At 37.2% G+C, this 13099-nt stretch overlaps 1 protein-coding gene across 1 annotated transcript in view; it reads right to left on the bottom strand.

Moving 5' to 3' along the window:
- LOC105034625 (autophagy-related protein 18f) overlaps positions 1 to 12788 on the bottom strand; it is a 13428-nt gene extending 640 nt beyond the window's left edge. The window contains exons 1-7 of the mRNA XM_073259414.1: positions 12100 to 12788; positions 9112 to 9575; positions 8595 to 9039; positions 8109 to 8345; positions 7189 to 8022; positions 6914 to 7080; positions 993 to 1327 (exon numbers count right to left, since the gene is read on the bottom strand). Coding sequence (XP_073115515.1) covers positions 993 to 1327; positions 6914 to 7080; positions 7189 to 8022; positions 8109 to 8345; positions 8595 to 9039; positions 9112 to 9575; positions 12100 to 12303 — 2686 coding nt within the window. The 5' untranslated portion in view covers positions 12304 to 12788. The remainder of the gene's footprint in view (positions 1 to 992; positions 1328 to 6913; positions 7081 to 7188; positions 8023 to 8108; positions 8346 to 8594; positions 9040 to 9111; positions 9576 to 12099) is intronic.
- Between the last annotated feature and the right edge of the window lie 311 nt (positions 12789 to 13099).

Genomic DNA, 13099 nt, shown 5'->3' with positions numbered 1-13099 from the left:
AGTCAGAGGCTGAGGGAAATAACCGGGCTATTATTATAAGGAAAACTAGTTGGCACCACATCATATATAATAGATCACATCATACAAAATAGATATGCTCAAACAAATCAATACACCACAACCAACCATCAATGTTCAAAAATAAAAAAGAGTGTGCCATAAACATTAAACACAGAGAGCACAAATACTAAGCAAAAAGGGCCACAACAAAGAAGTAAGAGAACTCAACCAAGGTAAGAAGTGTTTCTGTGTGGTTCATCGGGGCACCATGTACAGCCAACTGATGTATGAAGTATGAACCACAAATCACAGAAGAAGCAAGCAACAGAGCACATAAATTAGGGAAGCTTGGGAAAATGGAAACTAAAATCTGAATTTCAAAGTTTGGCAGATCAAGAAAAATGCACATAAGGAGGACCTCCTGCTGTGACAGTCAAAAGTGGTGAAACTTATAAATGCTGCAAGAGAATAAAACGCCTTGATTTTTTTTTCCCCAAACCAAAAAGGAGAAAAGACATTACAGTTTGGCCTATGGGAGATGACTGCCACCTGGGAAAAAAGTAAGACAAGGGCATTTGCTAATACAACTCATGGAGGTAAGATGGAAGCAAAGGAAGGCTATAAAATCCCTACAACGATCTCACCCGTCCCTGCATTAGGGAATCAACATTGCACTAGTTAGGCAGCACTTGCAATGAAGTACCACCTAAGAATTTGTAAGAACAGATAATCTAAAGCCTAGAAAAAAGAATTATAGCTGTCACATTACATGCAAGTTAAAATATAGCCCTGAAGCTTTTGACCTGATAGTACATATATGGAGTAAAAAGAAAAAAACATCTTAAAAATTTGTTGACAATTGACAGCAATTTGCACATCAAATGGATACAGTATGCTCTTTGTTTTTCATAAGTAGTTGTATCAAGCTACTACAGGCAACCTACAAATGATTTCAAATTAGAAAAATGCTACGACAAAGTCAAAATATTTACCTTGGTCAATGTCATTATCATAATCCTCAAAGTGGGGTTCCATCTTCAGGTTCTTTTTGTTATCTACAGACTCGAGCTGAGCCTCCATCTTCAGGCCTTCACTATAATTTACAAACTCGAGTTGAGTTTTCATGTTTGGGCTATTCATATGGTTATTTACAAAGCCCTCCTTAGCTTCTGCTGAGGACTGATGCCGATCATTCTTGTCAATGGCATTGGGAATCTCAGTCACTGCAGCATTTTCAGGCATAGAGTCCAGCGAACAACAGCTGCTTCTGCATGAGAGCCTTCCTTCTTCTGCCAGTCCACATTTTTGGCACGGCAGTGGGCCATTTCTGCTCATATTAAAATAAGATTTACCCTAAATAAAGGATAGAAAAGGGGAAAAAAAGCTTCAAGTAGCAGGATAAAAGTTTGTAACGAGTAATATACATATATTGGTGCCAATCAACATCAACAAAGAAAAGCAAGGAAGAGTAAGGGTTTCAAGATGTAAACATCAAGCATTCCACAGAAAAATCAAACAAAGAACAAGACAGCATTTATGATTGAAGGCAACTTTGCAAAACCAGCAAAAATGAACTCTGTACTATAGTAAATGAATATGTAGAAAGAGAAAAGTCAACATTTGGGAGCACTGGGAAGTCAATGGGAGCCTCATAACTGAAAATATTAACTTCAAAGGTGTAACCTGACGCTCTCACCAAATGCCACAAAAAGATAATTTAGCATCATTACCATTAACAGTATGATGGATAAAAGTGAACCATTCAGGTTAGACAATAAATCATGAGAGTGAAATTTGAAACATTGCCATAAGGGTGGAACTACGATATTGATAAAAGTGTGTTCAGAAGCTAAGGCTGGGGTTCTCATAAATTAAGAATATGGATTTATATGTAGTTATATTAATTAATACATTAGCCTACTATATGTAACATAAGAAGCAAAGGACAACTCGCCAAATAAAATAAAAATTAGTGATGAAGTGGCTATGGTTACTATGACAAGTCAGTCCATCTCGTACTGGAAAATATGATAGGAAAAAAGAGGGGAAAAAAGATGTAAGCACCACTAAGTAAATCTCTTATTTCATCAAATAAAGATGCTTGGTAAACTTGAGTACTCCCATAATGTAACGCAACATCACCATCATCTCTCCCTACCTCAGCAGTGTTAGTAGTTCCAAGATCCCTGCAGTATCTACCAGCAAACAAAACATACGTACTCAAATGAAAATGCCTGGTAGACCTGAGTACTTGCATAATGTTACCCAATGTCATCATCTCTCCCTACCTCAATGGCATCTGTAGGTCCCAGACCCCCAAGTATCTACCAGCAGAACTAAAACATACATACTCAATGAAGTTGGGTCTCCTTTGGGTTCATTCATGCTTAACTACAAATAACTTATAGGGACTTCTCCTCCTTCAAGAAGCAAAATAGAAATGATATGACTTCCTCAATAATATCCTGGTGGTTGGAAATGCTTACCATCTCCACCCACAAACCCCAACCCACCACTTCAGACATCATGTTTCACATCTCCCCAAGATAATGAAGGTTCTATAATCATATTGTTATGAGAGAAGTCCTAATGTTTTGATACATGTAGCAGAAAGATAGCAAACCAAAACATGTCACCTTGAAAAGAAAAAGGAGCCTTTGGTCTATTGTTCATCTACCGTCAATGTCCAAAACTACAACTAAGCAGAAAACAAAGGCCTTAACTGGGATTGCCCACAAAAGTTTCTTTGCCACAATAACCACCACTACTTTCAATTTTCAAGTACTCCACATGCATTCTTTTCCATTTTAAAGAATTATTTTTCTTCTTTGATGGCTAGTATATGCCGAGCGTTAACTTTCCAAAACGTAACCAGCTATCGAACAATAAGGCCTAACAAAAATATGACAACATAATGGTTTGAAGCCATATCATCCACAGTTCAACATCTTGAGAGTACAAGGGATGCAAACCAAGGTTATTGTCTTGATATCAGACCCTGTAATGGTACCATGTTGGTACAATATTTATATATGCCCGGTATGGTGGTTAGTTCGGCATACCAAAACTCATTTCATCCATAGCAAGTCTTAGTTCAATACTCATACAATACAAGATGCCTGTTATATGTACGCAATAGTACGAGAAAGCATGATGCAAATGGACCAAGGTTCACCATTTCGGTACCAAAACCGATAGCAATACCATCTTATTACAATTTTGATATATGGTATGCCATTGTAAGATTCGGTGAACCAAGTATTAGTATGGTACAATACAGAATACCAGTTCCATACCAATACAGTACGATACGTCCAATAGGATACAGTATGGTATTGACTGATACGTCATACTTTCATACAAACCATATCATCGATGGTTAAGTGTCCTTGAAAGTATCATCATATTTAAGGAAAACAAGGAAACAATGATGGCACTACATTAACTAGCCTAAACATATGACAAGGTAATTTCTAAAAAATGTATGTATCAAATCAAAATCAAGGTATTTCTTAGGTTTCAATCCCCATAAATCTCCATAGACATAAGTCACAATATTTATATATGACCGTGGGAGTATAAGAGTTGACCAATTTCCTAGTTAATAGATTAAAAAAATGCTCCTATCACATGCCATAAGAAGCTAGCAAACAGAAGCAAATTAAAAAATAGCCAAAAACGAGGTATCTAATTGATAATGGAAAACACATGCAAAAAACTCAATATTCGCATGACATAAATATGAGTTCTATAAGAATATCTAAACCTTACTACTTGTTAAAGTTTATTTCATGACTACATTTTAACTAATATGCGCTCCTCAAGTTAACTGTAAACAAGTCAAGATCCATACGTAGAAGCATACTCCACATAGAAGGCAAGTTAGTTTGAGTTTTTTCTAACGTGTCATGGTATTCAATAAAGCCAAGCTCTTACAATCTACTTGAAAAACATCATAAGAGAGATTACTCCCCTCAGTAAGGGAGTGAACATGTTGTAAGGCACAAATATCAGCATTCTGTTTAAATTTTGGCTTTGACTTATATTTTGTGCCTCATGGAATGTACTATAAAATCATGCATTTCCACCCAAACTCCTTGTGAGTCTCAACAAACTTAGGAGAGTTGCTTCTTAATTGTGGAAGCTTGACCCACAAAACCAATAGTAGGTTTCTGATATGACAACCGATTTTCTGGTATTGTAGAAGACCTTTCTCCAACAATCTCTTTGGCTAGAAAAATGCACCAATTCATTAAATTCAAAAAAATACCTAAGACTTCACCAAGTATAAATTACAAAGAACAAAAACATATCATGAGATTGGTTTTTCCAGTCATGCCACGAATCTAGACATAACACTGCCATGCTACAACGATAACACAACCAAAAATCATAATCTCAAATGAAATAAAAGATCTAAATCCATCATCCATCAAATAAATAAATAATTGCTTGTTCAGAGCATCTAGATCCAAATTTAAATACCAAAACCCATAACCTCAAATTCATAAAATCACCATCTACGAATTCACAGTTAACTAAAGAACTAAAATTCTGCTACAAAATCGCCAAGCTTGCTAGCATGACTGCAAACTTGAACCATTGTTTGTTCCTGGTAGTTCTATTCATCTGAAAAAAAAAGAGATATAAGCTACACAGCTCAGTAAGTAAAACTTACGTTATCTTTCCAGATCAAGCATAAGTTTTCACATGAATTCATTTAGAGAAAAATAAAAATTATTGTCAAATAAAATATTGCATAGTATCATATGATAAAGCATATTATAAAGCCAATCATGCGTGCATAAATCATGAATATTTCATAAATATAGTTTTAAGTATATAACATAAATAAAGTCATAAATCATAAGCCATTTAGCTAGTTCATAGTATAAAACATTGCTCCCAGACTAAATGCTAAAGTCATTTATACTGGTGACAAGCCCGTAATCATGATCCCTAGTTCGTATACCAACTCTACACATGCTGGCAGGGCCTTAATTCATCGTCATAGTCCATATACCAACTTTATACCCACTAGTAGAGCCTTGATTCATTGTCATAGTACATACATAGCTATCCGAGAGCATTTCCCCATATTTTTCTTAAATCGTATTTCCTTAAACCATACGTTCTTAAAACATATTCTCTCAAAATATACATATATAAATAGGGTTCATGAATCATTAATAGAAAACACTCATGCAATCATGCTTTTCATGATAGAAAATGCAAATTTCATAAATATAGAATTCATCGTTCAAAAGCCAGCCATTAATATTGAAATATGCATGGAACTATTCTTTTCGTAATAATACATGATTTGCATAACATCATATGCTTAATCCTTAATTTAAAAAAAAAGCATAGAATCATTCTTTTCATGATAAAAAAATAACCGGTAGTTCAAACCTAGTAAGGAGGGTCTAGATTGCATATCTCTTCTGCTTTGAATCTTCAAAGTTAAATAATGTGAATCACCTAAATCTATTCAAAGCCATTGAAATCCATCATCAACTTCGAAACTCGAAAGAATTAAGAATGTGTTAGAATTGGGCAAAATGATCCAATTCATGACATTGCAAGGTATACGGCTTCATTTTTGAACCAGGATGGAGGAGAGACAAGGTCGGCCAAGCAGCGATGCTCAACTACCCACCTCAGTTCAAATAGGATGAATTCAACCAATCAAGATCAACTATGATTTAGATGACTCAATAGAGGTCAACGCTGACTAGATTCTAGAGGTATCCAACAAGGACCAAGGTAATATGTTGGCATGTCAACAAATACCAGGGCGGTTCAGGGCCTACTCACTGGGGTTAACTTGGATTCACAACAAAGGGAGACAGGATTTGAACTGGGATCCCTGGGTTGGCTCAGTTAGAAAGAGGGAGAAGAGAAGGAAAGAAAAGAAAGAAAAAGAGGGTTGTACCTCTCCTAGAAGAGGAAGGAGAGGTCGACATCATGCGTGGTCATGCCAAAGAATATGGTTGGTGGCCAAAGATGGTGGACAACTTGCAGCCGTGATCGGTAGCGAGAGAATAAGGGAAAAATTGATCGGAAAAACATGGGATACTTTCTTTATTTTTGGCCGTCGGCTATTTACCGTCGGCCATGGCTTCACTATAGATGCTTGTAAAAAGGTTGATGAGTTCGGTGTCAAAGGGTGGTGACATCGGTGGCCAAAAAAAGAGAGAGAAGTGCCGGAAAAATAGGGGAAGCGGAATAGGAGCTCTTTTGATCAAATTCTAGCCAATTTGTCAATGAAAACCAGCCAGTAAGGGATCCTATCATTAAGGAAAAGGAAAAGGAAAGGGAATCGGGGCTTACCTTGGGCTCCGCCCAATTTTCCAGCAGCCAAAATGCTATAGAGCGACGAATTCGAAAAGAGAAAAGAAGGAGAAAGAGAGGAGGGCCATTGCTCAGTGGTGGAGGGACATAGAGGGGATGGTGTGGCTATTTATAGAGGAGGCCTAAGATTCCAACGGCCCTAGATTTCCAATTTATTCTCCGAGTCCCCGGCTACGAAAGGGAAAGTAGACTCCCATTGGGAGTATGCTGCTGCCTGTCACATGTGAAGCACGTGTGGGGGCTGGCCATTTGGGCAAAGCCCATGTCGGGCCGATCAAGTGGACCGGGCCTTCACATTTCCAATTGCTTATATACATCTTACTATGCAATTGACACATATCCAAGCTCAATCCTCCAAAACAGAAAGTGCTATAACCATTTCTCAATGCTTATGTCCAAATAAGGGTATTTCAAACATACAGTTTTTCCAACACCTATGGTGCAAAAATCATAAGAAAGAATTGTAATGGGAGGGAAAACAACACAGAAAATATAAGAGGGCATCAAACACAATTCATGACAAGTAAGAGAGATGATACTACATAGGACCAGAGTGCACCTTGATTGCTGGAATCTGGATGTTTGGATATAGTCAAAAACTGGGATTAGATCTTTTGACCTAGATTCAATTGTGCAGGTTGGGATCCTTTCTATCTCAATTTCCCCAGACAACATATTACTATTGTCTGCTTTAATATTTTCATCCATCATCACTTGAAAGCGTATCTGGAAAATAAAATTGAACTAGTAAAATAAAGGAAAAGATATTGTTATGTAAAGATCAAAATCCATCAAAGAACAAAGCATGTTACAGTAAACAAGATATGCAAGTACCTCAGACTTCGCCCATAATGGAACATGGTCTGTGTGCATCTGCAACTCAACCTCAGATACATACAAGTGATGATTTTCTACTGCACTGAGTTTTTCTTTCATATCTGTAGCATTGTCAGCAGGATAGATGCTAGTTACCTTCTTTGAGCCTTTCTGGAAAAGTTTAGTGTTTTCTCCATTTCCATGATCACCATATATATCAACAGTGTCATCCCGTTCTCTCCTGCTTTGCTTGTGACAAAGATCCCATTTCTGAAGTGCCTCAACAACAAACTTTGCATCAGTTTCTGGTGACAATCCATGAGAAACAGTGCTTAACCCTGATATATCAATGCCAGAATCCTGTCCACTGGACTGACGGAGCACATACTGTATAATAGAGCCTGAAGGAGAGAAAACGAGCAAGTAATATTTTGTCCTTAATGAGCTGTTATCAGAATAAAGACCAGAACCCTTGCAGTTATGGAAAACTGAAGCAACAGCCCCAGAAAGGGGACTGACCCTGCCCGTGGCAGCTGCAGCAGCACCAGTGACAGCACCTTTCCATCCATTACTCCCATTCTTTATTCTGCTTGCAACTGATAATGTGACAGGGGGACCAGATGCAAAAGGGCTCTGCTGATTATGCTTTACTGAAGATGAGCTATGCGGCCAATGAACTGCTGCCTTAGTTGTTAAATCAGTTCCACAACTCATACTTTTAAAATGACCCTCACTGAACTCAAGGTCCGTAGCCCCTTCAAAAGGAGATATGGCAAATAAATGACTAGTTCCTCTTGAAGAACTGATCATTATCCATTGGCTGTCATCACTAAAACTAATGTCCTGTATGACCTGATGTATGCAACACATGGAAATTCTAATTAGAAGTCAGCAGGTATATTTTAAGAAAATACAAAACAAGTGGCATGCATATCTACCGCATTTGTGATGCCACGTTGCAACCTGTAAAGATGAACATATGACCCATTTGCACCAGATCCAGATGAACTTCCACATGGAGAAGGCATTATGCGGAAAACATTAATGTTATGACCATGAATAGAAGCAGTCACTAATAATGTCCCACTAGGATCAAAGCATAATGCAAAAATAGGACTTCTATGTGCTCTAAACTGAACCACAACTGACTTAGAAACAATATCTCGAACAATGACCTGCAGATGTTAAGAAAATCCAACCATCACAATGCAGAACATAACCATATGAACTTAAGCTGTCAGAAAACAATACATAATCATATCTGTTAGATAGGGAATCTTCTGTTCAAGGAAATAAGGTATATACCAAGTACTACATAATTTACAGTTCTTTTGCTGAACTTTGGGGAAGCAAGAAATAGAAAAGAATGTCGAGTATCAAATAGAAATCAGAAGATTCAGAAACTTCAGCTTAAAATTGCATACCGTTCCAGCATTTTCCATGTCCGACAAATGCCCATTAATGGTACGATTAACTTTTGGGGCAGAGCTGCCGTGTCTTATCGAACCATTGCTATCAGGAAGAAGTTCCAAGCAGTACTTGGATAGCTTCTTATATCCCATATCTCCAAGTGTCACTATGCCAGCAGCAAGTTGCTTACTTGATTCTTTTGCATAGTGTGCCACCACACTTCCATTTGAAGATGTTGACATACCTTTAATAGAACTCAAATGTTGTGGGTTGACACGGCCAGTATTTGAAACTGCAACTGGACTTCCACTATAGGCCAACCACCTAGGACCCACAGCAAGAGGTCCATAGCCTATACCTCCAAAGCCCGTAAACCCAGAAACTATAGGGTAAGTAAGAACGGTATATTCTCTCTCCAGAGTAGCAGCATCAAAACAATGTATCTGAAGCACAATTTCCCTTCTTAATGCTATATTTTTGCAAATGTTACTTTTGTCAAGAAAGATAAGTCATATAAACTGTAATGTGTACCTGGGAGCTTGTGAAACAGCAACAACTCGAGGACTGCATCTTACTGAGTAAATAGCAGTCCTGAACTTCAAGACATGCACAAAATCATGTATCTTTAATGAATAAAAGTGGAGAAATGTTGGTAATAGATTCTCATTTCCCAGCTCCTGGCAACCACCAGTGCTACCATTGCAAGAAGAAGCAAATCCATCAGCACTGTTTCCATTTCCAGAAAATGATCCATCTCCAGCAACAACCAGCAAGGGACGAACATCTGTGAATTTATCTTCAGATCCCTTTGTTGAAATTGGCTTCTTTTGCATTTGCAGAAATGAAACAGGACCATCATGTCTGGATACCAGCTGTTTTACATCATCTTCTTGCTCAACATCCCAAACCTGAAAACCAGACCTATAGGCCAGCAACAGAACCTGCTGCAGGACGTTGCCTTCACATTCTAATTTGTCAAATCCAGCCCAGTGCACCTTTTAACCAATATGAAAAATTGTGAATGAAAATATGGATAAACTAGTGTTGTACCTTTCAAATGTAAGGGACTAATTCAAAAAATATGTAAAAGGAATTAGAAGAAAATGCTTCTAATAGTTTAGGAAACCTAAATTACAAAGCTAAGCAAGTATAAAGAAATAAGATTTGTTCCCACATCAAAAAGAATGGAAAACCATCACAAAATGATGCCTTAAAAAGCTGAAAGAGTAAACTTCATCGATTATTTAGAAAATATCAAAAATTATTAGGGTCTAGCACTGAACATTAATTCTACAAGTGAGATGTTCGTCATCTCTTCCCTCAAACTGCTCCATGCCAAGTACTAGTCACGACAAATACTGAAATGGAACAACTATTACCAGGTTCATCCATCTCTCTGGCCATTAGCTAATTCAACAGAGCTTCCAATAATTTTAGTGCATGGTTTACATATAATAGATATATATGGCACCAAGATTTTGGCATCGCCTGTAACCAAGGTCTGCAATCTCGATACCATGTACAGTACCAGTATCTTAGTGGTTCAGTATCCTATACCAAAACAGCCTTCTAATCATTTTTCTTTTTTTTTTTTTTTATCTCGGTACACCCCGAAACAGAGTGGCACACCTTGGTACGGGGTGGCACAGAGCTTGTACCAATCTGAACTTGAGTTTTGTATCAATTCCCACTTGGTATGGTACGATATACCCCGTATCAAGTGAAATGGGGTGTTACAGCAGACCATGCTGGTAGCTGATGCTTTCGACATCCCACACATATATCATGATATGCCCATTTCATGCAATCAAAGCTCAGATGCATTGGTAGCTCATAGTTATATAAAATGTTTCCAATACACAAAGCAGAACCTGACATTTATCACATTTTATAAGGATGCATGGGTAACTATCTCGATAAGATAGACTAATTTATCAATTCTACAATCATGAGGGACTGATCTGTGAAAAGAACACTTATAAGATCCATGAACAAACACCAAGCTTAAGTAAAACACGAGCAGTGTTGCATTGACATGAATACACAAATCGGACTTGGAGATAGGTCCAAGTGTCTGACTTGACGAAAGGGCAAAAAGAAGATACTGGGATATATAGAAAAACTAATCTAATTATTATATTTTTATTTTTCAATATCATATAAAAATATTAGAATTATCTGTTAAGATCTTTCACTGCTATGTGTTTTTCAAACTTTCTACTTTGTTAAGAGATACAAGAGAAAGGATATTTTGCAAAGATAGTTCTATATATATTATATATCCTATACCAATCTCTTAAAAAAGAAAAATCACTTTCAACATTATTATGATAGCTTGAACTGATTATTGGAAGAATCAAATTATCCATGTATATGTAGAATCTAAAAAAAGAAGCTAAGTATCCAAGTGTCTAACATGCATCCAACTTGGAAATGTATCTAACATGTATTCCTGGTAATTATTTTAGAAATTTTTAATGCACAGTTCATAAGAATTTTTTTAACATTGCTATGTTGCAGTTTGGTCTTGTAAAGTTTCTTGCTATTTATCTTTGAGTCACTTGTTAATACTAAAGTAACTATTAATTGTACATACTACGAATCACTCTAGGACAAACTATACGGAACTTTTGCAAAGAAAATAAAAATGAATATAAGCAAGTTGGAGAAATTTCACTTGATGCTTTTGCAAGGTGGCTCACAACAAAATCACGAATGTTAGCTTTTGTTACAAATGATTGCTTTCTAGCAAACCACACTATTAAATCAACAAGACAACAAAGTAAAAGTTTATGGCTTCAATTACATGACCACACATTTTCTCAATGAGTTTCAAACAATCTCCACAATTAATATTGGAGGTTTTTCATCAATAAAAGCCCTGTTCACATTCTGCAATTGAACTTTTTGCAGCTCATGATTCTGAAAAGTTAAATTGTTTATTCACTGTGTTCTTATATAAATTGTATGTGTTGCTATACCTGCTTCAGTTGCAGGAAATCAACTGATCTTTACAAAAATCAAGTGTCACAACAATTGGACCCAATGACAAGCACAATAATCGACATAACTGGACAACCAAAAAAAATGAAGAAATTCTAAGACAAGAAACAGACATGACAAAGAACCTGCGATATCCTCAAAATTCTCACCAGATACGATGCCTGCACAAAGGTTTATTACTTTCCACGAAAAAGATATAGATATTTATCCACTCTCCAGAATTTAATCTAACTACCATAAATAAACACCTGGCTCATGCATTCGGTCATCCATTGCTAGTATTATACCAACAGAGCCCATTAACAAGGCAGCCTTAATCATTCTAGTAATGAGTTCTACGTCAAGAGTCACATATAAAACAAAGCATGCTATCAAGCTGATTCTTTTCTGGAAACTCATTTCATATGCAATAAAGCCACACGTAGAGAAAAAGCAACAAATTTCAGATAAATATGAGCTGAGTCCATCGAAAAGGGAAAACACAAAATTTTAACGAGAAGGAACCACCTCGAGTACCTGATCGCGTCCGGCATCGTCACGGTCCGGAATGGAGGACGCAACGGACGCCCCTGCCGATCGGACGGTGGATGCGACCGTCGAGGCGCCCGAGGACACAATCCTTATATAGTTCGACAGCGAGCGGAGAGCGAAGAAGCCGTTGTTGCTCCGTCCGATCCTCGGCACAGCACCTTCCCCAGGCCTCTGTACATCGTTCCTCATCCCCCACCGCCGAACCCTTCAAGATGCCGAGCGAAGGAACCCAAGAACTAAACAGAACGCTAGCTTCTCCGATCCGGTGGCCTCCGATCATAACCCAGGCTGTTTCTTTCGACCTTATCAAAAAAGAAACAGCCCAAATCCTTCCTCTAGGTGATCAAGATCCCCAACACAAACTCGCCCTTCGAAATCTCTTCCCAAAACCCTAGAAACAACGCAGGATCAATCCAAAACGAAATCTTTCAATCCGAAAACGGATTCCAACACCAAAAAAGAATCCAACAGATAAAAATCGAAGCTTCCTGTATGGATTTCTCAAATAAAAATCGATCGAAAAGCCAAACAAAGGAAGAACAAAGATCAATTATCGCGCTTCCGGTAGCCAAAAAAAAGAGGCGATTGAAAGGCGAGAATTTTTTTTTTGATGAAAAGGGATCGCTTGTGATCAGGTAATGAAAAGCGTGACTCGACGCTTACGTCCCACTTTGTTCCTTCCTCGCCTCTTTATTTCCGTTTTAATCTTTCGCGGTTTCACCTCCCCTGCTGGTTTGCAGTAAAAAAGAGTCAAAATAAATAAATAAATAAATAAATATATATATATATATATATATATATATATATATATATCTATAACAGCAAAAAGAGATTAAGTCAAGAAGAAAAAAAAAAAAAAAGTTGTTAACAAAGGACCAATAAAAAAATATAATTATATTATTAATCTCTTCTCCTTGGAAATAAAAGGGAAATGCTTTTACCAAAAAAAAAAAAAGCAAAATACTTATGTTATCCCCTCGGCATG

This window comes from Elaeis guineensis, chromosome 6 (genome assembly GCF_000442705.2).
Source record: "Elaeis guineensis isolate ETL-2024a chromosome 6, EG11, whole genome shotgun sequence".
Taxonomy (NCBI): domain Eukaryota; kingdom Viridiplantae; phylum Streptophyta; class Magnoliopsida; order Arecales; family Arecaceae; genus Elaeis; species Elaeis guineensis.
Note: the sequence above shows the minus strand (reverse complement) of the source record. Positions and strands in the feature narration are given on the sequence as shown.